This window comes from Heloderma suspectum, chromosome 7 (genome assembly GCF_057233095.1).
Source record: "Heloderma suspectum isolate Gila_16-S chromosome 7, 16-S_ref, whole genome shotgun sequence".
Taxonomy (NCBI): domain Eukaryota; kingdom Metazoa; phylum Chordata; class Lepidosauria; order Squamata; family Helodermatidae; genus Heloderma; species Heloderma suspectum.
This window is the reverse complement of record NC_139464.1, coordinates 46,476,126-46,503,373: the sequence shown is the minus strand read 5'-3', so window position 1 is coordinate 46,503,373 and position 27,248 is coordinate 46,476,126. Positions and strand designations below refer to the sequence as shown.

Genomic DNA, 27,248 nt, shown 5'->3' with positions numbered 1-27,248 from the left:
AGTTGCCAGAGGGTTCTCCCAGATTCCAGAACAAGATTATTATATAATCAGAATTTTTCACTGGTGGGGAAACACAGTACGATCAAACTGTTCTTAAGTATTGCTGCATCAAGTCAGTTACATTTGAAACATTTTGATGTGAAACCTGCTTTTCTTTATGGAGATCTTGAGGAAAAAATATTTTATGGAGCAGGCTTTTGGATTTCTAAAACCAGAGAATAGGATTTGTATGCAAGTTTCAGAAGAGTTTATATGAATTAAAACAAGCTTTCAGAGTGTGGAATAAAAAACTGAACCAGCAACTTATTAGAAAAGGATTCACACCAAGTAAACTCAATTCCTGACTGTATATGTGATGTAAGGATGGAAAATGGACATATATTGTGATTTATGTAGATGAGTTACTTCTGAGTTGTGAAAATAAGCCTGATTGTCAGGAAATTGTGTACCGCTTGAGCCAAGAAGTGGAGATAGAAGATGTCACCCACTATCTTGGAATTCAGATAGCTTCCATCTTCCTATCTCCTCAAGGCAAAAAGTTCAAGAAATCATAGAATATGTAAAGCTTCAAGAAGCTAAAGTGGCAACACCCATGAAAACAAATTATCTTGAAGATGAGAACAGTGAACCTTTTCCTCATATCGATCAGTACATAACAGCTATGGGGAAATTATTGTATCTATCTAATGTAAGTAGACCAGATATATCCGTTGCAGCTGGAATTTTGAGCAGAAGTATCAATTAATCTACACGGCGAAATTAGAGTGCTGTGAAAAGACTGGTCAGATATCTGAAAGGAACTGCACATTTGAAACTAAGATGGCAAGCCACTGAAAAACCTATGCTCGTTGCATATACAGAGGCAGGCTGGGCAGGAGATTCAACAGATAGAAAGTCTTATCAGTGGAAATTTGTTCTTTCATGGAAATGCAGTAAGTGGTTGGCCAGCAAGATGACACAGTTGCAGCTTCGTCCACTGAAGCAGAGTACGTATCAGCTGTACATGTGTGTGAAGAAGCAGAATGGTTGTACACGTCGCTGAAAGACTTTGGAATAGATGAGCCAACACCAATATGAGCCATGGAAGACAATCAGAGCTGCATAAAGATCTCTCAAAGAGAGAGAATCGACGCACATACCAAGTACATAGACGTCAAGTACCATATATCCAGAGATCTGTATACAAGAGGGCTTATATTGGGATGAAGTATTGTCCAACAAATGAGATGATTGCAGATATTCTCACTAAGCCGCTTCCTAGAGACCAGTTTCAACTTCTATCAGAGAAGTTGAGCTTTGTAGACTCAATTATGCATTGTGCAGGGGGCTGGACTCAATGGTCTTATAGGCCCCTTCCAACCCTGCTATTCTATGATTAAGCATGGTTGAGGAGTGCTGGAAGTGGGCAACAACGCTTGTTGTTTGGGCCAGTGGGAAGTTCTAGTCGTGATCATCTTTCGGTCCTTGCTGACTAATCCTCTCTCTGGTGAATAAGGGGTTAACTTGCTTGTCTTTAATTGCCCTTTTTCCGCTCCTATACCTTGACCACTTCTCTTATCTCCCCTCCTCCCTTTTTTCTCCTCCATCTGCAGTGTGGTGGTTTTATTTTCAGGCAGCTGAGATTATTATATATGTTCCTTTTCTTACTATGAATAAAGCTTTTATTCATCTTTTTCACCTTGACTCTAAGTCTTAAAAGACTTTATTAACTGCCATCTGCAGATTTATCAAACTGCTTCCCAATACCACAATTGCACCCTACGTTCACATATTCTGGGTGATTTCTTTGCATTTTATTTAAACTACTGAAAGAACATAAGCCCACAATTCAGGGAAGAGGAAACATATATGCATAGATAGAGATAAGGAAAGAAACAGACCACTACAACATGCCAAGAAGGGACCAAGGGAAAAGAATTGTGGCAAGGGGTGTTTGTGCAGATGCCAACCTGTATAAAGATTCCATGTCCTACATGTAGTTTTTAGGCTATATACTGGTCACATGGGCTAATTCAAATTGAGGTACAATGAAAACTCAACCAACCTACCGAAGAGCTCCAGTCTGAGAATGCCAAAATGGGGCTCAATGTAGAATAATCAACTTCTGCCCTCTGCTGGTCAAAACAAAAGTAAAATACAACCCATTTTTCTCTGCTGTTGTGCGCTTGTCAGTTTGTGAATATTTGAAGTAAAGAAATGTGATCTTACCTGTGAATTCCTCTCCTTGGTGATGCCTGGGAAAAGCCCTGAATTCCACTATCCATGTCAAGAAAACTGGGAACTGATCTCAAACACAGAACATTACTAGAAATCAACAGAAACATGAAACAGCAAAGAGAACGCTAAAGAGGAATAGGAATGGGGCCCCATCAGACTCCAGCTATCTAAGCCCACCACTCTTATGTACAGGCTTCGCAGCATGCTCTTTTATTTATATACTATGGGGTAGGGGGTAGAATGCCCCACCCCAGCATCACTGGGAACTGGAATCACAGGTAGGGCCAAGTTCCCCTTACTCCACTGATGTGGGTGTCCGACACTGCACCCCACATGTGGGAGGAAAACCCAAATGGAATACACTAAACCTTCTCCGATACCCTTGTGCCGAAATGCTACATCTGCAGAACAGAATAAAAAGCCACTGAAAGTCAGACGCTTTCAGTATAATGCCATTCCAATGCCTTAAAAACTCTTAAAAGACATATATGTTGGATATATGTGAACCACTTCGAGATTCTATTATATTAAGAGGTATAGAAGTCTCACAAATAAACAAACAACCGCATTTTGTTTGGTTATGAATTGTTTGGCACATCATATTTGATGCTCCAGCTTAGGTATCTAGTTTATAAAGTATTCACGTCTAGCATTCTAGCAGAATCTGCATGTATTATTTTCTCCTTGATCTTTCAGTGTATCATGTGTGCATGTCTATATATTTACTACTGTTTTAGTTCAATTAAAGTATTCAATGGAGGTTGTTTCCCATAAATGTTTGTGCTCCAGTTTAGGTTTGTGTTTTTAAGGTGCCACACCTTTCAGACCTATTTACACCCTGGGATTACCACCCAGAAGATAAATAGAACGCTTGTACAATCACCCTATTGTTTGTCACTATGATATCTGATTGTATGCACTCTTTACTATCGTTCTTTCACTCCTGTGGCATATAAATCAGCATAGGTTTTCTATTCCAAGTCCTTCAATATTGCTGGGAAAACAGGGTTGATCTACCAACATGTCTAACACGTTCTGAACTTTTTTCTGCATTTCCCTGGAAACACTGAGTAAATTCTGGCATATTAAGGAACTTGTATGCCAGAGGAAATATTATCCAGAGCAAAATCTAAACAGTTAACGTAAGTCACAGGGCAACAGTATACTTTGATGTTGCATTATGATGATGCCATCAGTGTGCAAGCACTTTTTGTGGGAGAAAGTTTTAGATATTCATCACTTTTGCCCTACACTCAACACATTTTAAGGAACGTTCATTAGTAAGACGATCAGACCTTGAGTACAATTTGTCTTTATTAGGTAAGTCACACAATGGTTTCCAGGATATGGTCACTACTGGGACATATATTAGAAATGATCATCCCCTCACATCATCACCAGCTACATCTTCTTACAGCTAAGCATCCCTATGCCTAATTTTATTGGGATAAATAGACACTTTTCACACCATATATAAAAAACAAAAGTTACATTATGTACACAAAAATAATATAGGGATAGATTGGGAGACAAAAGACCCATAAATAAATGAGGTGTATAAAAATGCTAAAAGTATGTGGAAAGTTAGGGTGGTTTCCTTTTGTAGATCTCGTCTATGAAAGTGTAATTCAACAAGCAAGAAGTCCCACCCTTACTGCTATACAATGAGGCTTTTACTCTTGACTGCAATGCTGATTCTTGGTTGTAGCATTCACTCCTAGCTTGACAGTATAAATGGCTTTCACAGCTACAAATCCATGGAATTATGAGATGCCCAGTGTCCACAACATCAATAGGAGATGCATTCTGGGGTATTTTAACTAACCTGGAAACTTCATAAATTAACTACACAGGAATATTTGCCATGCAAGCTTCCAGATGGTGTCTGGCTTGCTTAATCCATTTGTCTAATAGAATACCCACAATTCACAGGCCCTCTGTTAATCCTGGGCTGATTGCTGCTACTGCAAACAGATCAGCAAAATCTGCATGGATGGCACAGCAATTGTGGGACTAAACCAGCAATGATTTCCTCGCATGAACCCTCTCCTGATAACAGTTACCTTTTTACTGAGGTAGTTTGTTACCCTTCCTGCTTAGTTGCTACTATCACTAGGGAAACGGTCATTGGGAAGCACCCTAAGAACAGGATGGTACTCAAATTTCAGCTTGCCCATTTACATGTGCCTACGGATAAGAGGTGTGGAACTGCATCTGAGTCACAAGTGTATGCTATGGTGGCTGGCTATCTTTACAGGAAAAGCAGCCAAGCTGATCTGTATTATCATGTAATTTGAGCTATAGAAACTCAAGGACAGATCCACTCATAAAAAAGCGCTAACAAAGCAATTTACAAGTAGCCCACACATGGTTAACTTTCACTGTGTACTTATGGGGTCAGAGTGAGACAGGATATACAAATAGAGCCTTTGAATACACCCATTCACATGTACCAGTGGAAAACTGGGAATTGCTCCTCTTCTTAATTCCAAGGAATTCAGGAAGATGAGAAAAGGCATTCAAAATAGAAATTAAACAAAGCTTTATTATGGGATCAGTTTCTGGTTCATTCTATGGAAGGAGTTTATAAAATGAACATTAATATGGTATGCACCTCTTATTGGTGTGATTTTGGACAGCATTCCTGTAATTATGTAACTGCTGCAAGATTTAAACCCACCCATCCCCCAGTTTGTGTCTTCGGACACATAAACTAGTTGAATAGAAAGTTGTTAATGAGAGGTTTAAGGAGGTAAATTGTTGTTTTTTTCTTTTAATGGAGAGTCTTACTTCTGCAACAAAATGTTCAGCTGTATAATAAAGGATTATGGCAGACAGAACTGTTTCAAGGATCAACGAAAGGTACAGTTGTCTCTCCCCTCCCCAACCACCCCCTGCAAGTGTCCTCAAATTCATGTGTTTGGAGTCTTTGTGTATGTTAGCCTTTAATAGGAATTTCTGTAGGTTTGAAGAGATGGAATGAGAATAGCAAGAACGGAGAAGGTGCAACTGGCAACAGGGGAAGGCAAAAATGGGTTGTGAGACTCAGAACTCCATGTAATATAAAACTGTATCTTCGTAGAACTTGTTCTGTCAAAAGGGAGCCAGCTACAACCATTCTGTTTCCTCCAAGGAGAAAGGTTATATCTATACTACACATGTAAACTGTTTAAAAAGCTTGTTTAACTGTCACAGTTTCCCCAAAGAACCCTGGGAAACAACAGTAGATGGCCATGATGACTTAGACTGGTAGTACAGGCATGTCCTAGGATGCTGAATGCTATACTAAACATACTTACATGGAGGCAACCACCATAGAAATCAAATATTCAAGGAAGAAGGATTTTCCGTATGCATTTTCTTTAGTCAAACTAGATGATGGCGTATTAATCAGGTGATTCAACAGTGTGCTTACTGGCCACATCTCTTTGTTTACAAAAAGCAGCTGCAGGGGCCCTCATCAGGACATGGGGGAGTTAACCCTTCCCCACTGTGCTATTTTCCTGCTGAACCCCTGCCCCTCAAGCTATTGTTTGCCACAATTTCTTTTAAAAAAATGAAACCAGAGCAAATGGCAGCTTGAAAGGGGGGGGGGGTGATTTTTGGCAGCAAAACTGTCTGGGGGAAAGGGTTAATCCTATGCACACAAATGTTCCTATTCCAGATTAGAGGGACCACACCTGTTCATTTTTTTAAAAAAATAAGCAAGGAGTCCTGGCCTGTCCAAGCACATTTTTGAACCAGATGCTTTAAGTCACATCTAGCCCATCCCCTGCCCTCTCTTTCCTGTTACCCATCAAAGAGTGCACAGAAAGAGGACTCAGCTTGTAGCTACATGGCAATATAGCTGTAGGCTGACAAGAGGGAGAGACAGAGGTGAAAGACAGGAGACAGAAAAGGGAAGAGAGAGACCTCACTGTTGTCTCTACGGCTTGTAAAGCCATAAAACATCACTATAAAAACCCAAATGGCATAGAAACTGTGATGCACTTCCTCAGGAAAGCTGGACTAACTTCCCAACCATCTCAGAGAATGCAGAATCTATAGAAAAGCTTCAGTTAAAAAAATGCAGCCTACCGAGGGCCAAAGAGGTTCATCACAGCCAGCTCCTGGAACTGCCCTAGGCATGTGGCACCTGACCCGCAGATCAAAAGCCACCGCAGATGCTAATAAAAGGGTTCAGGGCAGATCTTCGCCCTCCTTGGTCTCCTCCTCCCCAAAGGATGTTCTTGTTATAGACTGCTTTGTAAAGAGGGAGGAAAGAAACCTTTTGGAACTCAACCCCTCCTCAAAGGAGCTGCTCTTTTCCAAGGTATCGCAGAGACTTTGTCAGTAGGGGGGAAAAACCCACTCCCTTGATCCAGCGTGAGCATTCTTTTTGACTGGAGGCAACTCACTAGCCACAAAAGCTGGTTTACCCCAAGTCCCTACCCTGACTAGCATAATGCCACTTTCATGGTCCAAAGCTAGAACAGCATTCAAAAACGGAGGAGGGTGATAGAAAGGGGGCAAGAATCCAGTTCAACTGGGTGAGGAGGCTGCAGCCCTCCAGGGTTAGGAAGCAGCAATCGCTGTGCCACCACTCAGCTTCACCATCATCTGCTGACAGTCATTGCAGGAACGCTTGTCCCCAACTTTCTCCAGCGTGCGGGCTGCTTCCGCCAGCAGGACAGCTCGCTGGCCTGGGGATGACAGGAAGGAGAGGGGGAGGTGGCGGCATGCTAAGAGAATCGCTGTAGCTCTCTCTCTCTGCCCAGGAAGAATGTCCAGCTCACCTAAGTATGAAAAGAGGCATCACAATAAAGGCCACACGGAGGTGGGATCAATTAACGTTCACAGGCAATTAGTGCATTGTGGGAGTCAATTAAACACAGACTGTGTTGGAGTGAGCAAACAACTGCTTTATAATGCAGCATTGCACAACTGAGTGCAAGGAACAGCCTATGACGCTCAATGAACTCTAAGCAGTAATTTATTCTGGAGGCTGGGATGCCCCAAGCTGAGACCTGGCCAGCATCCCAGACTTAGCTGCCTTGTCCTGGTAATAAAGATGACACTTCCACAGGTGGGCAAGGCCCACACTCTCCATTACAAGCCTTTGTTTTTCTCAAATTAGCAGCTTAAATATCAGTTAGTGAACATCTTTATGTCATTGCTTTTTAAACATTTTAAACACCTTGGCTCTGATCATACGATCCGTAAATAGAAGGAAGTTCATGGAAGGAACATTTCCCATCTCCGCTTCCTCCCCCTGCCTGATCAGGAGGCAATGGGAAACAGGGTACGCTGCTCAAGAGACCCTCCTGACCCTGTGGAGAGGGTTTGGGGTGGTGGTGGAAGCAGCTACAGTGTGGAGGAGGAGGCAGGAATATTTCCATCCATGAGCTTCCTTTTCATTCACAGATCTTAGGAGCCAAGCCTCTAAATATTTCCTTTAATTCTCAGTGTTAGTTCTTACCTTTGCAGACCAGACTATCCTACTCTTCACCCATCCAAGATACTGACCATTCATACAGTAAGTCACCATGGCACAGATAAGAAAAGGGCTTTTTCAAGCCAGCACATTTTAACACGATTCAGTCTTTGGTTTCCTACACAAAACCCAAGCTTGAAAGAGACTTTGGAGGTTTACCCTGCAGATAGATAACTTAAACACGTTTTCAGTTTGAAGGGTTGCATTTTTTACAAGCCCTCTTCACAGAAAAACCATGTCTGCCACACACATCAGATAACTTAAAGTTCCCAGAAGTCTCCAGAACTGTGAGTCTTTGAGCCAAACTCTACATAGTTTGGCCTTGAATGCAAGGTTTTTAAATTAACAAATAGCGGGTGTGAGAGGGGGACCAAACCGGACTGGGATCTGGGATGGGGGAAGGAGTTAGCCCTTTGACACCACCCCATTCCTGACTGGAATGGGCCCCACTATGCCTGCTATTTACAATGGAATAGCAAGTTCCATTATGAACAGCAGGCACCGGGGGTGGGGTGGGGGGCTGATTGGTAAAGCAAAGGATCAAACGCTACCCACCACCACTACATCTTGGTCCCAATCCAATCCCTGCCATGCCAGCACTTTATTTTTTAAAGTCTTGCATTTAAGGCCAAACCACATGACAAATGTCATATCTAGTTTGGCCCTTACTGGTCTGCAACTCTGCCTGCCAGTAAAAAAGTAAAATGCACCAGAAAATGTAAGAGAACCAGCTCTACAAAATAGCTGCATGTATAAACTGGCATGCCTAGCGGCAAACAGGTGACACCTTTTCATTCACCTTTTAGTTTAGTGGACCAAGTTTAAGGTTTTGGTATTAACTTATCATGCCCTAAACAGCTTGGAACCAGGGAACCTGAGAGATTGCCTACTCCCGTACAGACCTGCCCAAACGTTGCAGTCATCTTCCAAGACCCTCCTGGTTGTACCACTGTAGTAGCACCTGTGTGCTGGAATAGCCTTCCCCCAGATATAAGACATGCACTGACACTGTTATGATTTCAGCGCATGCTGAAGATCTTTTTGTTTGCCTCAGCATTTGGCAAGCTGAGTGAGTTGTTGTCGTCGTCCTTGTTCTTCTTGTAAAAAGGACTTTTAACAACAGCAAAACAAAACCAAAAATGCCTCACTCAGCTTTCAGGCAACAGCACTGGAAAGCCTCAAGGGAAAAAGTCATGATTAAGTCGTGTAGGGGGCTTTCCAGTAAGCATAAGCAGCCAGAGAGGCTGCAAAGCACAGAACAGGACAAAAGCTGCAAAATAAAGAGCACGCACCACAGCCCTCAGCCACCTCCTTAAAGTAAGATAAGCAGTGGCTCCCTGCACACTGAGAAATGTCTTTGGAATTCTCAAAACCCCTGCGGAACAGGCAGAAAAATAACATAGGGGAACAAAGAGGCTGTGAAAAAGCAGGTGGGGTTTTGGCACAGCAGTACACATGATAAATAAATATCAGAAATAAATAAAATGTAGCTTAGCCCAGTCTCTACAAGAAAACCAGTTCCTACAGCTGGGCAAGAACAGAAAGGGCATAAGAGCTTACTTACCTTGCTTGGTACCCTGGGGAGTCCGACGCCGGAGACTGTGCTCCAGCAGTTGATGAGTGCGGGTGGGGCTGGCCCCTGCCATCAAGCGCACAGTGGCCTCATGCAGAAATACCTGTAAGCAAGGAAAGAGCAGACCACAGCGGGTAGCCTCCACCTTTCAACCTCCTTTCAACACAGCCTTACGCTGCTGTGGATCTGGGCACATGCCTGTAGTACATAAGACTGCACCAACTACAGCTGATCCTCTTAGCTACTTTTCCCTCCTTCGGCACTGAGGCACTGTCATATTTCCTTGTGCTAAGCAAGAGTGTACAAAGAAGATGCCCTTTAGAAAGGAGGCATCCTACATAACTAATTCTGACCAGGAGAGCGGAAGTAGTTATACTCGACCCTAGAACCATCTGCACTGTTTTGTTTTGACAAAGCGGTGTAGAACATTGATCAAGTTTGTGAGCCAGAAAATTCCCAGTTCAAATCTCACCTCCACCATAAAAACATACCATGCTGCATTAGGCACAAACCTCTATTCTCTTAGCCCCCACCTCACCCCCACACTGGCAATATGTGGACAGTATGACTGACATATTTACAGGGGTATGTTAAGGATTACCAAGATAATGCATGAGATGTGCTTTCAACGTTCAAGAAGTGCCAGATAAATGTCAAGTATTATTATTCCTTCACGCTCAAAGGAGACAGCACTCACCTACCAAACTACTCAAGTGCACAGTCTACGATAGTAAAGACTTTTCTGCCACTACAACCACACTGCTCAAAGTTCTATGCAAAAGAAATACTGGTCTAGCCCAGGGGTGGACAACATGCAACCCCTGCTCCCCACCCTGTGGCCTTAAGCGTGGCCCTGTCACTTCTGAATTTGTGGCGGCCACAGCAAATCCATCAGTGGTTTGCCGCCAAATTTCAGTGGCAAATCACAACAGTAGCTGTCAAAGGCCAAATGTATCTTTACTGTCTTAAAGCCAATTTTGGCCTTTTTAGGCCCGTCATGGTTTGCTGCTAAAAACTGGTGACAACCCACCAACTGTTTTGCAGCTGCTTCTGCCACCAAAATTCAGCGGCACGCAGCAGTGAAGGTGTGGCCCCCAAGGCATTCCAGGGGGTTGAAATTGGCCCCCGGATCCCCCAAAGTTGCCCATCCTGGTTTATGCCCTAAGCCATTTTCACCTTTGATCTACCACAGCATGCAGTAAGCTAAGGAACAGGTGCAAGGAGGCCACCATTTCCTTGCTCAGAATCTCTCTCAGTACAAGCACAGGGCCTTACCTTTCGATAAGCAGGCCTGAAGCTATGGGCCAGTTTTCGCAAGCTGCCAAGGTCACGCTGGAATCCAGTCAACTCCGAAGCAGAAGCATGGTAGGTTTCTCCCAGAGCCTGGCTGGAGTTTGTCTGTTTCTGCCACAGAGTGGTGCGAAGAGACAGCAATAGATCACAAGCCAGCAACTGGATCATCTGCAAGGAGACAACCCCATTTAGTGACAAGAATACCAATGCCTGGGTAAAGCAGCATACACATAGCTAAAAGCTTCTTGGGGTTACCTGAAAATACTAGCAGAACTGCACATTCATTTTTGTAAATTCTTTTAAGAAAAGGAGAACGCATATTGCTGGAAGGTATCAGGTGTACAGCTCTGTGACCAAATCCCCTTTTTTACTCAGAATGTGACCCTACATGGACACAACCAAAATTAGTTCTTGTTTGATGGTGAAATCAGCAGAGAGCACAATAGGATACCAGGAAACAGGCAATCAGATATCCAGTACCCCTTCCTAGGGAAAAATCAGCACTTTTAACTGTGTTCACAAAACTCAAGTGTCAACACAAGATGCTGGTGCAGTAAGCTCACAGGAACCCCCCACTCCCAAATCCTGGGTGCCACAGTAGGTATTAACAGGATTACTAATCGGGATTGGTTAACCCTAATATGCTTTGTTCATCTTGTTTGTTTGTTTGTTTAGTGAATGCTTTAACTGTGAATTTCTATTTATCATTTATCAGTGAAATGGAAGTGTAAACCAGATGAAATAATACCGAGACCACATTGAATTAATTGGGAATTGAAGATCCTCTGACAGGAGGGGGCTGGACTCAATGGTCTTATAGGCCCCTTCCAACCCTACTATTCTATGGTTCTATAAGGAGACTGTCTAAAAACTCCATTTAATGGCGAAGATGCATCTCCATTTGATTTTACTAGCAAACATGCACAATATTTAGCCACCTTGGCAGTGTGTAAAACAATAAAGTGATCTCAAGAATATATCCTAGAGGGGGGAGGGACCCAACAATTACCCAGAAATAAAAAGCAGTGTGATCTTGAGAATGTGCCCTTCAAACAGAAAGCAGCAGAGCAAACCCATCCACCGAATATGATCTTGGTGTGCCCTCTGGTGGCAGAAATGTGTTTGCTTTATTACTGGACTAACCCCAGGGAAACACACCTTTAGATCAAGTTACTTTACTCATTCAAAATGCAGGTCATAAGCAGAATAGAAAATAGTAACCATGGTGAGCATATTTTGGGTTTGTGTGCTTGCCTGTCCCTTAGCTCCCCTGAGCCTTTTAATCCTATGTGCTTGGTTTCTGCTTGTGGCACACTGTGGTCTGGATTGTGCAGATGCATCTATAAGACACTGGTGAATGAACAGGGCAGAGGATTGGATTCAACGGCCTCTTGGTCCCTTCCAATTTGGATTCAAAGTTCCTAAGAAATTACTACCAAACCCCCTAAAATCTCTGAATCCCAAAGCACAGTGCTCAATCCGGCAAGCCTAGGAGATTCCACCTGTAGTGCAGATATAAGGCATGCCTCTGTACTGCACTGCGGAAACATTGCACAAGTACTGCCAGAACATGCAATGCAACTACAATGCACTACAGCTGCCACCCAGCAGTGACGAACAATGGACCTGAACTTACTATCTCAGCCCCAAAGATTGGAAAGCCCATGTTGCACACAGCATTAAAAACGAAGATATGGCGAAGGAGCTGGCTCCCTAATGCAAGGATTTAGCATTGTTCTCAACCACAGGAGACTAGACATGGAGACATCTGTGAGAACAATTCACTCAAGAGGCACAACAAGAGGGAACAAGGAAAGGGTCACACAAGCGCTCATCCTGCTTATCTTGGCAAAGCTAATGCAATGGAAACAGAGGCATTTCTCAAGCACTATTTTGGAAAAGGGAACACTACGGCTCTAGTCACGCAGGAAGGAAGAGGAGAAGGAATCTTCTTTCTCTAGTCATGAATAAAGAGAAGGGTAACTTCTGTTTCTTCAGCCCAAAGAGGATATTTGAAAGACTGCCAGTCCAGTCAGGAAGATGACTAAACATGTGCCTACCAGCAAATGGTTCAAGTAGGGGTGGAGAAGTTGGACTTACTTCACTGAGACCTGTGCTTGAGACCCCACTGCTCATGTTGAGGCTGTTCCAAAGATGAGTACTGGCTCTTTCACAATGACCGAAGGAGCTCTGCTGCCCATCTGCCTTGCTCGACAACGAGGCATGCATGGCTTTGCACACGTGGAAGACAGCTTTCACAAGGGCATTCCTATGGGGAGGGAGTGGGGGAGAGAACATAGACAGGAACAAAGTTAGTGCCTTTAAAGCACGGGCACTGTAGACCAACCCTGCTTGAAAGGGAAAGCACATCCAGTTGCTTTCACTAACTAAGGATTAAAATATTCTTGAACTCAAGTTAGTGACTTCTTCTCCAGCCCCCACCCCAAAGACTTCAGAAAGTTATCTAAACCTAGCAATAAGGGTTCTATTAGGTAGAAACCTATAAAATGCAAGAGAAAGGCGTTCACAAACTGGGGGGGGGGGGGGAGATGGGCCCAATATGTACAAGACCAAGAGTCACTCCACAATGTTGCTGTTCAGTCGTGTCCGACTCTTCGTGACCCCATGGACCATAGCACACCAGGCCTTCCTGTCCTGCGCTCTCTCCCGGAGCGTGCTCAAGTCCATATGCATTGCATCAGTGATGCTATCTAGCCATCTCATCCTCTGCCGTCCCCTTCTCCTTTTGCCTTCAGTCTTTCCCAGCATCAGGGACTTTTCCAGAGAGTTTTCTCTTCGCATTACGTGGCCAAAATATTTGAGCTTCAGCTTCAGTATCTGTCCTTCCAATGAGCAGTCAGGGTTGATATCCTTTAGGATTGACTGATTTGACCTCCTTGCAGTCCAGGGGACTCGTAAGAGTCTTCTTCAGCAGCACAGTTCAAAAGCATCAGTTCTTCGGCGCTCAGCCTTCCTTATAGTCCAGCTCTCACAGCCATATGTTACTACTGGGAAAACCATAGCTTTGATTAGACGGACCTTTGTCGGCAAGGTGACGTCTCTGCTTCTTACTATGCTGTCTAGGTTTGCCATGGCTTTCCTCCCAAGGAGCAAGCGTCTTTTAATTTCATGGCTACAGTCACCATCTGAGGTGATCTTGGAGCCCAAGAAAATAATATCTGTCACTGCTTCCATTTCTTCCCCTTCCATATGCCAGGAGGTGATGGGGGCAGATGCCATGATCTTAGTCTTTTTAATGTTGAGTTTCAAACCAGCTTTTGCACTCTCCTCTTTCACCCTCAACAACAGGCTCTTTAGATCCTCTTCGCTTTCATCTGCGTATCTGAGGTGGTATCATCTGCGTATCTGAGGTTGTTGATAATTCTCCCGGCAATCTTAATTCCGACCTGTGATTCATCCAACCCGGCGTTTCTCATGATGTACTCTGCATATAAGTTAAATAAGCAGGGCGACAATATGCAGCCTTGTCGTACTCTTTTCCCAATTTTGAACCAATCAGTTGTTCCATGTCTCGTTCTTACTGTTGCTTCTTGACCCTCGTACAGGTTTCTCAGGAGACAGGTAAGGTGGTCTGGTACCCCCATCTCTTTCAGAATTTGCCACAGTTTGTTGTGATCCACACCATCAAAGGCTTTAGCGTAGTCAATGAAGCAGAAATAGACGTTTTTCTGGAATTCTCTTGCTTTCTCCATGATCCAGCGAATGTTGGCGATTTGATCTCTAGTTCCTCTGCCTCTTCGGAACCCAGCTTGTACTTCCAGTAGTTCTCGGTTCGCATACTGCTGAAGCCTAGCTTGTAGGATTTTGAGCATCACCTTGCTGGCATGTGAAATGAGCGCAATTGTATGGTAGTTTGAACACTCTTTGGCATTGCCCATTTTTGGAACTGGAATGTAAACTGACCTTTTCCAGTCTTGTGGCCACGGTTGAGTGTTCCAAATGTGTTGGCATATTGAGTGCAGCACTTTAACAGCATCATCTTTTAGGATTTTAAATAGCTCAGCAGGAATACTGTCATCTCCGCTAGCTTTGTTGTTACTAATGCTTCCTAAGGCCCGCTTGACTTCACTCTCTAGGATGCCCGCCTCAAGTTCAGTGACCGCACTATCATGGCTATCAGGGACATTCAGATCTTTCCTGTATAGTTCTGTGTATTCTTTCCACCTTTTCTTAATCTCATCTGCTTCTGTTAGGTCCCTGCCTTCTTTGTCCTTTATCATGCCCGTCTTTGCACAAAACGTTCTCGAGATCTCCGATTTTCTTGAAGATATCTCTAGTCTTTCCCATTCTGTTGTTTTCCTCGATTTCTTTGCATTGTTCATTTACGAAGGCCTTCTTGTCTCTCCTTGCTATTCTCTGGAACTCTGCATTCAGTTGGATATATCTTCCCCTTTCTCCCTTGCTTTTCGCTTCCCTTCTTTCCTCAGCTACTTGTAAAGCCTCATCAGACAGCCACTTGGCTTTCTTGCATTTCCTTTTCTTTGGGATGGATTGAGGATTGAGTTGCTGCCTCCTGAACAATGTTACGGACCTCCATCCATAGTTCCTCAGGCACTCTGTCTATCAGGTCTAATCCCTTAAATCTATTCCTCACCTCCACTGTATATTCATAAGGGATATGATTGAGGTCATACCTGAACCGTTTAGTGGTTTTCCCTACGTTCTTCAATTTAAGCCGAAATTTTGCAAGCAGCAGCTCATGATCTGAGCCACAGTCAGCTCCAGGTCTTGTTTTTACTGACTGTATAGAGCTTCTCCATCTTTGGCTGCAAAGGACATAATCAATCTGATTTCGATATTGACCATCTGGTGATGTCCATGTGTACAGTCGCCTCTTGTGCTGTTGGAAAAGAGTGTTTGCTATGATCAGCGTGTTCTCTTGGCAAAACTCTATTAGCCTTTGTCCTGCTTCATTTTGTACACCAAGGCCATGCTTGCCTGTTATCCCAGTGATTTCTTGACTTCCTACTTTAGCATTCCAATCCCCTATGATGAAGAGGACATCTTTTTTTGGTGTTAGTTCTAGAAGGTGTTGTAGGTCTTCATAGAACTGATCAACCTCAGCTTCTTCGGCATCAGTGGTTGGGGCATAGACTTGAATTACTGTGATGTTGAATGGTTTGCCTTGGATTCGTACTGAGATCATTCTATCATTTTTGAGATTGTACCGCAGTACTGCTTTTCCCACCCTTTTGTTGACTATGAGTGCTACTCCATTTCTTCTAAGGGATTCTTGCCCACAGTAGTAGATGTGACGGTCACCTGAATTAAATTCGCCCATGCTTGTCCATTTGAGTTTGCTGATTCCCAAGATGTCGATGTTCAATCTTGCCATCTCATGTTTGACCACCTCCAGTTTACCTTGATTCATTGATCTTACATTCCAGCTTCCTAAACAATATTGTTCTTTACAGCATCGGATTTTCTTTTCACCACCAGACACATTCACAGCTGAGGGTCCTTTCGGCTTTGGCCCAGCCGCTTCACTCTTTCTGGCACTACTTGGAAATACCCTCTGCTCTTCCCCAGTAGTATATTGGACACCTTCTGACCTGAGGGGCTCATCTTCTGGCGTCATCTCTTTTAGCCGTGTGCTACATTCCATGGGGTTTTCTTGGCAAGAATACTGGAGTGGGTTGCCATTTCCTTCTCCAGTGGACCACATTTTGTCAGAACTCTCCACCATGACCTGTCCCTCTTGGGTGGCCTGCACGGCATAGCTTATGGCTTCATTGAGTTACGCAAGCCCCTTCGCCACAACAAGGCAGTGATCCATGAAGGGGCACTCCACAATGTATGTGGCAGCAAATGTATAGTTGGAGAATTCTAACCAATCCACATGGCTTAGAAATGGTTTACTGTATTCACACATTATAAATGTGACATGGGAAGCAATTCTAGGTATTCTGGCTATTGAAGAGCAACTTGGCTCTTTGTTAAGCCTTGTGCACCATGCATAACTAAGCAGTTCCTACACTGATGGGTGCTGCTGCTGAAAGCACTAACAAGAAGTGCGACAGATGAGGGGCTGATCTCTATAAAGGACTGATGCTGACAATAGGCTGTTTGCATCCACCACTCTAAGGCCTCTTAATAGGTACATTTGGACCATACAATGTTGCAAAGCTTCAGCTTAGTTTTGAACCTAACTGAAGGTACAAGATCCCATTTAGTTCCATGGGACCAGATGCAGCTCTACCACATGTTTATGACAGTGTGAGTAGATGCCAGGCTCAATAAACTTTCTGCTTTTTCTCGTGTCTTTTATCATGCAGAGCCAAAAAGGCAGAGTTGCAAGAATAACGTAAAAAGGCCACACACTCCATCATCTCCAAGCACTTTGGAATTCGCTCCACACTGGTAAACTGGGATCTCATAGCTGTATTGTCACCCTTGAGCCAGCTGATTGTCATCGTGACGGCTGATGACCACCACCTGCAGACCACATCGGGACCTACGTGTGCAGAGACAAAAAATTAGAAAACCTTAGGGGCTAGCTACATGATTCTCACAAATGGAAGTCCCAACATTTTTTTTTAATGAAATTCAGCTTCTGAAGAGGGGAATTTAGACTGGAGAGGTAGCGGTGGGGAGAGGGTGTATATCCCCCTTTCCTCACTGTTTCTATACTTCAATCCCAACCCTGCACCATGACATGGCTCCAAGAATGCATTTGAATGTGCATTTGAAACCCTGCCACTAGGGAGGGGAACCGCTGGAGGAGGGCATCTTGGAGTAAGGAAGTGGTATGAAAGGAAAAACTACACACATGCACACACCAGCACAAACCCTGCCACTCCCCTACATAAAATTTCCCTCTTGAAACACAACGCTGGGCCTCAGTTACACATATTTCTATAGCATGAGCCCCTCAGTCACAAGACAGTAAGATGAAATAAGATCCAAGGAATGAAGATTAATACCTGAGTGCCAAAAACAGAGTTTTAATACCTGAGTGCCAACCTTTCCTATCCAAAAATTCAGCAACTTACCAGGAACTAGGGTAGATGGAGGCTGCTTGCTGACAGGGGGAGGTTAGTAGTGGGAGGCTGCTTGCAACAACTGCTTGCTGAAAAGGACCATCTCTGACCACTGGCTGCCTAGGCTGCCCAGACGTGATTTAAGCAGCTCTTTTGGAAGGCTGAGCCCGACTTGGGAAGCAGGCAAGGGACGTTAGCAGATACCTGACACCATAGAACAGTGATGGGGAGCCTCTTTCAGTCCAAGGGTCAAATTCAATTTTTGAGAAGCTCTTGGGGGCCACATTCCAATGGTAGATGGAAGCCACAGGCAAGGGGGTGAGGCCAAACATACCCCCAAACCCCAGCATATTGTAGCTTAACGTGCTGCCGGTAACTAAGCCTTAGGAGAAGCATTCCAACCTTTCAGAATGGGGAAGAAAATACACAAAAGCCAGGAAACCACCAAACGATTGGAGGAAAGGGGTGTAGCCTTCTGGGGTACCCTGGAGGGACTGATTTGGACCCCAGAAGGAATGAATTTGGCCCCAGGCTCCCCACCCTTGCCACGGAGTAAAACGCCTTGATGCAGCCTTTGCTGAAGTAAATCTGCCCAAAGCCTCACAAAACTTCCAGATAGTGATGTTGAGCGGGTATAGATCTGGTCACTGGGATAGAGAGACCAGCTGTGTGCACAAAGGGATCCAAAAGTATTGGAACCTACATTTAAGGCTGTCAAGTTATGCTGGGCTGGGGACAAGGGAACTGTGGGTGCTTCGAGACAGAGGGCTCCTGGCGCTACCAACTGGAAAGCTCTGTGCAGCTATTCTATCTTTTTCTCTAACAGATTTGACACAGTAAGAAAAAAAGATGGAAGAGGCAGTGGGAAAACACAGAAGCATAACAAGTGGAGGATGTCATTGCCTGGACCTCCCCTACAATTCTGTGAATGAGGCAGGGTGATGGCATGATAAAAGCCTCATCTAGAAGCACCTCCTGACTCTACTCCCACCTTTCTTGAGGTCAAAGACCATTAGTGAATTTCCTCCTGCATAGTGGGCTGCCTGTTGCCACTATGGACACACAGCCTGACTATTCAGCCAGCTTGTGAGAAAGAGTGAAAGCAAGGATCTTGCCAGAAAAGGATGAAAAGTTGCATTTAAGAGAAATGACACTGTCTTAAGGTACACTTTTGATCAATGAAGTTTGATAAAATGGTGTATGCATTGGATTGCACTTCTTAATGATACCGCTGAACTGGGTTTAGATACATAGGGAGGGAGGGGTTATCTCTTGTTAATGGAAGTGAGGGAGAGCTGGGCTCTGCAGAGATGCCAGCTCCATCAAGCTTCTCCCTCCATCAATTGTCACCTGACAGCAGTCATTCCGTCAGGCTGAGGCAAGAGAGTGAAGGGCTGCTGAGACCAGCAACATTTGGCTCTTCCTCTCCTTGCTAGTTGGTATAAGACCTTTGTGTCTGAATGTGCTCCCCCATCCCCTTTTTTCTTTTCGTCTCTTTTTTTTTAAGCTTGCAAGCCTAAGGATAAGGGCAGTGCTATTATTAATCTTGGAAACTCATTCTGGGAGCCCCTTTTCAGGTAAAAAGTGGGGTAAAAATGCTTCAAGTAAATAAATACAGTTCAATAAAAAGGTTTAACAGAAGAAGCAACACAAATTCAGCAATGAATGTTTGCTGATAAGGATAAAAGGGGGTGGGAGAGGGAGCAAGGAAGAGAAATATGGGAAAACACTAAGCAGGCCTGAGCATTCTTTACACTCACCCAGGGCAGACCTCAACACAGAATTGCCAGTGAAAGATGGTGTTCCACTTCCCAACGAGTCCACAAAAGAATTGAGTAACTTCAGGTATTCCAAAGCATTAGAGAATTCACTGCAAGCACAAGCAGAAGTCAGCCTTTACATATTAAGGCAGTGCACTATGTTCCTACTGTGAATCACTTTAATGTGTGTAACTTAACACACTTAGTAAGGATGATCTGGTGCAGACTTCAGTGGCCAAGCATGATGGTTTGCTACCAGCCCTGTCTTTGCATTGAGAGTAGCTACGGCACTCACATTCAAGTTGCTATGGGGGAACTGTGCTTTACCATGGACTCTCACCATACTAAGTGCTTTTCTGTGACCCTTTCTCTAAACAGATAATTTACTAATGGGCCTTGTCAGGCATGAACACCTGCTGCCCATGAAGGTCCCAATGATCGGTAGAGGCCCTTAATATTTCAAGCTGTGCCTACACTAATCTGTCATCTGCAATTCAGTTATCAACTGCTTGGAGAAAATGTACTTTGGTACATATCCAAGTACTATGGAAGGTAGAGACGGTCAAGTGCTTGCATTGTGTCAAAAGTGCTATTGTCATGGAGTTGTCCCAAACCACACCGCTCCTAACTGAAAAGTGGAAATCTGTATTGCAACCCTTCCTCTTGTGCTGGACTACAGGGGCAGGCCTAGCAGACAAGTGGAATCACCAAGCCCACATCTGTGCAAAAATGCCAAGAGGGTAAGATTGTGGCTTACCAGGGCTCTTCATCATCGTGGCCTGCAGCCCCCTTTGGGATCTGAGGTTTCACCAGGGATTCAACAGCTTTCTCCAGCAGATTCTCACAGAATGCCTGGTGCACCTGTGCGATGGGATCAGCTGCAGATGACAAAACAATCAGCTTACTTTTCCTTTATTTAAAGTAAATAAATTCCATTGTTTAAGCTCAACAACAATGTAGAGAGAACCCAATAGGGCTGCAGATGTGAAGACAAATTAAAAGTTGCCAAAGATTAAGGGTTTCTTCCCCAAGCTTGGCAATACACAGGTATCCCTCAGAAATAATCATATAGAAACCCTTCTCACTTTATGTTTTTAGACAGGTAACTACCTTGCTGGAAGAATCCCACCATATGGGAAATTGTCCTCTTGACTACTGATTTGATTACACAAGTTCTTTTAGCAAGAACAGCTTTCAGGCACGAGCCTGTATAAAGCTGGCTGGAGAAAAGGGCATAGCACCATCCCACAACATGGATGAGAGGTTTAAGGGCAATGCATTCACAAGCCTGCTGGTTCTCACCTGGGTTCCTCTGAGTGCAGTACAGACTCTCCTTAGCAGCTGCTTTCACTGTCCAGCTCCGCTCCACAAAAAACTTTTGTCCCAATGGGTGACACAGCCAACGTAAGGAGTCAGGGATGGCACTGCGCTCAGAACTACACAAGCTCTGGGCTTGACTTAAGAAATAACTCTGGGAAGAAATCAATCACTAAGGTAAGAACAACACTGAAGAAAAGATATGCACATGTTTGGCTCAAGGATAGTAGTAAAGTTAATTTTGCACCAGCATAAAAGTCACCTCTCGCATGCAAAACCAAGAACATGTGGCAGTTTAAATCTGACACAGCACTTGCTTGATCGAATTCTGTCAGGAGACTCAAAAAGATTCACTCACCGCCAGGAAGCCCAGCTTGCCACCACAGCGAGTCTTCAGGCCAACTGCAGCAGTCAGGTGAATCTCTGCCAGGGTGCTCGGTGGAATCTTCTCCTCTGCACATTCAGCCAGATTCACAGCACACAGTGCCATGTGCAGTCCTGAATAGGCTGAACTGGATGGAAGCTTACCTGCATAAGAAATCAGAGGACAAAGAGAGTCATCTCCTTTATTACATCACCTGGGACATGCCAAGATGGGTCCTGTACAATGCCTCATGTGGTTTTATCTAGGAAAACCCTTACAGCTACTGAAATTCAAAATTTGCAGTCAGGCAACACCATGTCCTGTCATGCAAAATCTTGGTTTATATCTACAGTCCTATCTTTACACTTTGGGATTCAGCCAAGGAGATGCCAAGATCATGTTCTCCCTTATGGAGGATGAGGCTATCAACGGCTACTAGTCAGGATGGCTATATTACCTCTGGTATCGGAGGCAGTATGCCTCTGTATACCAGTTGCTGGAGAACATGTGTGGGAGGGTGCTACTACGCTCATGTCTTACTTGTGGGCTTCCCACAGGCAGCTGGTGGGCTACTGTGCAAACAGACTGCTGGACTACACAGGCCTTTGTTCTGATTCAGCATGGCTCTCCTTAGGTTCTTATCCATTCCTTGTGTCATAAAACTAGAATGAAGAGCTCTCTGCAGGTTCCAAGATTTCAAGATATTTATTGAATATAGTCAAACTGGGTAACTACACCTTGAGCTCACGGAAGCAGTCGTGTACCCCTACCTTCCTCCCTTTTTTGCTTACCTGTGATATGGAGCTGATGGAGCTTATGATATGCTAAAGCTGCATCACGCGCACTAGTTTTGGCTTCCTCCTCAAAACCTGCAGGGGCCTCTGTTGCTCGTCTCTGCCGTGATGTCCTCTTCAGCAACCAGCGCACCAATCCCAACTTCTGGAGACTGTAGCGGATAACATTCCAGGACAGGCTGCAGGCCAAGTCCAAACGAGAGGCAGGCAATGCTCGACCCAGGGCAGACAGGCAAGTCTGCAAGTTTGATGCGGCAGCAGCAAAATCTCCCTGCACACAAAAGAGAAGAACAGAAAAGATGAACTTGCAAACAAGACTTCCGAGAGTCCAATGACTTCAAAGACCACTTGAGAGTTTGCGTGACAGAAATGTGCTCAATCAAACACAATCATCATAGCCCAGCTTTGGAGATACAACCTTTGTTCTCTTTGCTTCCCAGATTCTTAAGCTCCGCTGGTTCTTTTTGTTTAGACTATTTGTATCCATGTTCTAGGGAGCCCAGTTATCCATCATGTGCTTCTCAGCCAATGAAAAACCAGCTGAACACAGATGTTATCTGAACAGCATATTTCAATGTATACTAGGTTTCAGTATTCTCCCATTTTTATCCAAATCAACCCAGTGAGGTTGATCAGTAGCTCTGAAATAATATAATAATCAGGAGCTCTGAAAAGTGCTTTTCAGTATCATTTATTTTAATGCAAAAATTAAGTATATGCTTCAATTCCCCCCAATGAAATTAGCAGAACATAAAAGTGCTTAATTTTCCCTGGATCACTAAATATTATTTTAAAATGCTTTTTATAGGGTTAAGTAAAAAAGAATAGTAAAAATAACTGAATAAAAATAATTTACTCTCTATTTTATTTATTTAAAATGGTCAGCATTTATACATAGAATGCACCACTTAACTCAAGAGGAGACAAGCTTGTATTTCACATTCAACTTTGTTTGGAAAAAAAAAACAGGATTAGCTTCTCTCTCTTACTAGGCATGTCAAATTAATCATTTCCAAATTATTTGCAATAGCATAGCATCTTGGATCCCAAGAATGTATTGATCTATTTATTTTGCTCTCAGAAGAGTCTTCTGATCTTCATTTATAGCTATTTCTACAATTTGACTAACTTCCATAGTGCCTTTTCTCTCTATCTTCTTCAAATATGCTCATCGCATATATAGAAATAAAGGCTGAAATGGTAATTCGTATCTTGTAATATCTTTTATTGGGGAAATTACAGCTAACCTGCAAGCAAATCTGTGGAAAACTACCCACTTTTACCATTCATTTAATGTGAGAACATAAGAAGAGCCCTGCTGGATCAGATGACAAGCCTATCTAGTCCAACATACTGTTCACACCAACCAGCTGCCTGTGGGAAGTCCACAAGTAGGACCTGAGTATAATAGCACCCTCCTGCTCATGTTCCCCAGCAACTGGTATATGTGGGATTTGGGGGGGGGGGGGTGTTACAGCAGCCGCACATTGCGTTGACATTTTCATCAAGCTATCCACTACCCAATGTATTTTTTTTGCTGAGTCAGTTCCAGTTACAAAATCCAATGTTATTCCAGGCCCATGGCAAACGATCAAGTTAGTTTTACATAGCAGAAGGTGGTGACCTCAAAAGATTTTTAGAGCTCTCTGAAGAGGGAGAGAATAGGGAACTAAAACAGCCACAGAGTCCTTGACCGTGCAAGTAGGGCAACTGGATGTAATCCCAAGTAGACAGCATCTTTAAGGATTTGCTCTGCATTTTGAGATGCTGGCTCTTTTAGCACATGCATATCTGGATCAGCTCAAACCTGCTCCAGAAGATGAATGGAGAGGGAATAAATTTGCCTTCAGAAGAAAGGTACTGCCTTACCTTGGCCAAATCCAGGTCTGCCTGTTTCCGATGCCGCCAGAAGGTCACAGATGAGTGGGAGTGCAGTCGAGTGACTGGCTCTCCATGAACTAGTAGTTTGATGAATACACTCAGAACAATAACACCATTCACAAGCCACAAGATCAGAGTGGGCATCATCCAGCCAAACCAGCCACCAGAGCCTATTGGAAAGGGGACAGTTAATGGTGCCAAGAGAGATACAAATCAGAAGAAATGACAGTTACCATCTAGGATAATCAAACTGGGATTAATCTTGATGGTGTGAAGAACCTGTGTAAACTTGTGTATGTGTGGGCCCCTTGGTAAAGAGAGGGACTCTAGTTATCTTCTCCTTCAGTCCCTGAGCCCAAGAGGAGCTACACAGTTAAAAGTAGGATTCAAAATTTTGTTCTTCATTCGATCTGCTTTGGAAGCCTAAGAAAACAAAAATTTAGAGACTTCTTTGTGTTTTTCCTGCTACTGCCTAAGGAACTGTACCAGTGGAAAGTGCTCTAGCAAAACCATACTCAAGTGACACTTGGAAGGCAATAAAAGCATAAAGCTGCCTGAACAGCAAGTTCTTCCTCGGAAGCCTTCTTCCAAGTATCCCCACCATCTGAAGTAAGGTGGGCAGCTATGGGGAAGAGGACTTATTTGGCTATGGTGCTCATCTGTGGAACTTTCTCACCTGGAATGCTCACCTGGAGCCTATGCTAATGTCTTTTAGACACCAGACAAAAAGACCTTCTTATTTTCCTGGGCTCTTAACCTCTGATGTATTCCCTGCCCCTCAGGTATGACTGCCTTTATGCATTTTTAATAGTTAGTTATTGTAAACTGCTCTGGAAATTTTGAATTGAAGTATGGTATAGAAATATTTTGCATAAAATTAATAAAGCTAAGCAACATTAAGGCTGCACACAATAAAAGTAGGGAGAATTGTGACAAGGTTTTGTGTGTGTGTGTGTGTGTGTGTGTGTGTGAGAGAGAGAGTGCGCGCACACACATATACATGTATGTTCAAAATGTGCAACACAGTTGCAGACAGTTGAACCCCACTATTATGTCACTGTATAGCTGAGCTACATTATTCTTGTAGGAATTCCATTTTATAGCTCTCCTGACTTACAGAAGAGTTATAAGGACGTTTTTTGTAATGAATGAATGAAGTACACGACAAACTAACGGTGTGATATTATACATCTACTCGAAAATAAGTCCCATTCAGTTCAATACCCATTTACCTCATTCCCAGGTAAATGGGTACTGGATTGCAGCCTTAGACTGCAATCTTGTGCATATCTGCCTGGGAGTTAATTCCCTTGAACACAGTGGGACTTACTTCTAAGTCAACATGCATAGGATTGCTCTGCACAATCCCTTATAGAATACAATGGCAAGCATTGAATAATTGCTTTATCCAGAGCACTCAGGCGTTTCTCAACAGTCAATTGATAAAACAGCCAATGTGGATAGCATCCAATTTCCCCCTTGTCATTACTAATAATTAATTTTCAATTACTACGTTTGATTCTTATAGAGCTATGGAAATTTCAGGCAAGTACCACTGGAGTACACTTCTCACAGTACCTGAATCTATAGTCAGTATACTCCTCCCAGAGCTGCGATGTACAGGGCCAGCCAAGTCAGATGTCCTTTGGCCCTCCAGGAGGGATGTTAGAGGGTTGAAGGAGAGACAGAGGAACGTGAGAGCACAAAGCAGCATCCGGGAGCGGTCAACCATTCCGAGAGCAGCAGGTGGAGAGTCAGGCTCATCTTTAACCTAGATCAGGGCAGCGAAGGATGGGGAGGGAGAGTTCTGAAACACTGAAGTTAATCAATCATTCCCAGCCTCACATGGCTGAGGTTAGACTACCTTTTTTTACAGTGAACTTACCCCAGGGTGAAAAATCCTTGTAATTCTTCTGCAGTTAGTTGCCTTTATAAATGCTTTCCCACATGGTAAAACAGAGATAAAGCCACAGAAAGGGGCAAGCTAATTTTCTAACACCACATTTTCTGTGGTTGTAATTGTTTTTCTCCTCATGGTGTGAGTTTATAAGAATATTTAACAATTTAAATGTTAAGGCCGTGAGCTAGTGTTACTGTTACAGGTGACCACATTAAGCCTATAAATTGTGCACAGAATTGTTATTTCTGTTGTCACTCCTGTTAAAGAGAACTAGGGAGGAGGAGAGATACCTATGTTACTTTAACTTTTTAATTAGACGGTCGATGGGACCAAGTCTTGTATTAGAATGGGTACAAGACTTCACACAATAAAAGCCTAGCCTGACAGGTGGTGATGTCATGAAACTTTTTAATTTACCTATCTTCTGAGTAACAGCTTCCTCTAAAACCATAATTTACTACCGCATCCTCGATGACAAACACATGAGCAGGTCTCTGTTTCAACCAGCATGCACACCACCAATGAGACCTTTATCCATTAACAATATACAACCCTTATATGTGCTTTCCACTGCGGAGTGCTTAAGGACTTAACTACCTTTGCATCGTCCAACAATGGACTTCCTGGCTCTGAATCAATTGAATAAGGAGAAAAGTCTCCTGGTGACCCTGAGTCAGAAGCTGGAGGAGACATCATCAAAGCATTTTGGTTGAAGTCATCCATCTTCAGATCTACATCATTGTCCACCAAACTGCTTAGGTCAAAACCCTTCAACAGCTCTGTAAAGAAGAGATTGCAAAGATTAGATACTCACATTAGCAACACTACCTATCATTCAGTCTCCTCCTACCTTCATGCTCTCCCATGCTCCATTCTTCATCTACCCACAAAAACCTGGACAACCAATAATATACCTCTTCAAACAGTGTAAGAGGGGGTCAAAAAGCACGTAACTAAACACATTTTCATCACCTACTCTAAACACTTAACTGTTTTTCTGGCTAGACAGCTTCAGGACCATGTTCTCTTGCCTTAGCTTATGGTTAACCTGCTGCAGATATTTAATGTAGTCAATTGCCTTCCTCAGTACACCGGACTTGTGCATCTGCAAAGAATTTGCATACATTAAAGATATTGCATCATATAATAAATACATTATTATTAATAATGTCACCACATTTTCTCTCAGCACATGCTAATACAGCATGTTTGCAGTGATTTTCCCAACTGGGGGAAAGAAAACCTAAGAGAAAACCTAATTCAAATGTATTTGACATTTATCAAAGACTAAAATTCCACATTGATTAAGCACTAACTGATGACCTCACTAATAAGCAGAGAATTATAGCTTGCCAACTGCAAGCATGCTGCCAACTGCATTTGTGACCACAACAATCTTCCTGTTTTATCAACCACTAAGCAACTCTTACCTTAGCATCTGTTCCCATAACAAGATCTTTCAGTTCTATAATCTTGTCATTAATAGATGATCGATATCGTTTCTCAATTATATTATGGGTTGTTCGCCTCTCTCCTTCCTTTGGAGGTTCTGGATGCTTGGCACCACCAGGCACCTGTTTGATGGGCATCTTCTCCTGCCCTCCCATCATCATGGGCATTGTGGTCAAGATGGTCCCGCTGCCTCCAACTAAAGTCTAAAAGGGTAATGGCAAAG

General features: G+C 43.5%; 1 protein-coding gene across 3 annotated transcripts in view; it reads right to left on the bottom strand.

Moving 5' to 3' along the window:
• Positions 1 to 3,513: 3,513 nt before the first annotated feature.
• Positions 3,514 to 27,248, bottom strand: part of SREBF2 (sterol regulatory element binding transcription factor 2) — a 41,759-nt gene continuing 18,024 nt past the window's right edge. For 2 of the 3 annotated variants that reach the window (XM_084810006.1, XM_084810005.1), the window contains 15 exons: positions 27,004 to 27,228; positions 26,564 to 26,678; positions 26,171 to 26,352; positions 25,252 to 25,444; positions 23,662 to 23,843; positions 21,790 to 22,063; positions 20,993 to 21,162; positions 20,620 to 20,788; positions 20,075 to 20,195; positions 19,318 to 19,427; positions 16,899 to 17,031; positions 12,657 to 12,825; positions 10,539 to 10,724; positions 9,255 to 9,366; positions 3,514 to 6,992 (listed from right to left, as the gene is read on the bottom strand). In XM_084810006.1, the coding sequence (XP_084666132.1) occupies positions 6,772 to 6,992; positions 9,255 to 9,366; positions 10,539 to 10,724; positions 12,657 to 12,825; positions 16,899 to 17,031; positions 19,318 to 19,427; positions 20,075 to 20,195; positions 20,620 to 20,788; positions 20,993 to 21,162; positions 21,790 to 22,063; positions 23,662 to 23,843; positions 25,252 to 25,444; positions 26,171 to 26,352; positions 26,564 to 26,678; positions 27,004 to 27,228 (2,562 nt within the window). In that variant the 3' untranslated portion in view covers positions 3,514 to 6,771. The remainder of the gene's footprint in view (positions 6,993 to 9,254; positions 9,367 to 10,538; positions 10,725 to 12,656; positions 12,826 to 16,898; positions 17,032 to 19,317; positions 19,428 to 20,074; positions 20,196 to 20,619; positions 20,789 to 20,992; positions 21,163 to 21,789; positions 22,064 to 23,661; positions 23,844 to 25,251; positions 25,445 to 26,170; positions 26,353 to 26,563; positions 26,679 to 27,003; positions 27,229 to 27,248) is intronic. The other variant, XR_014784320.1, reaches the window with a different exon arrangement.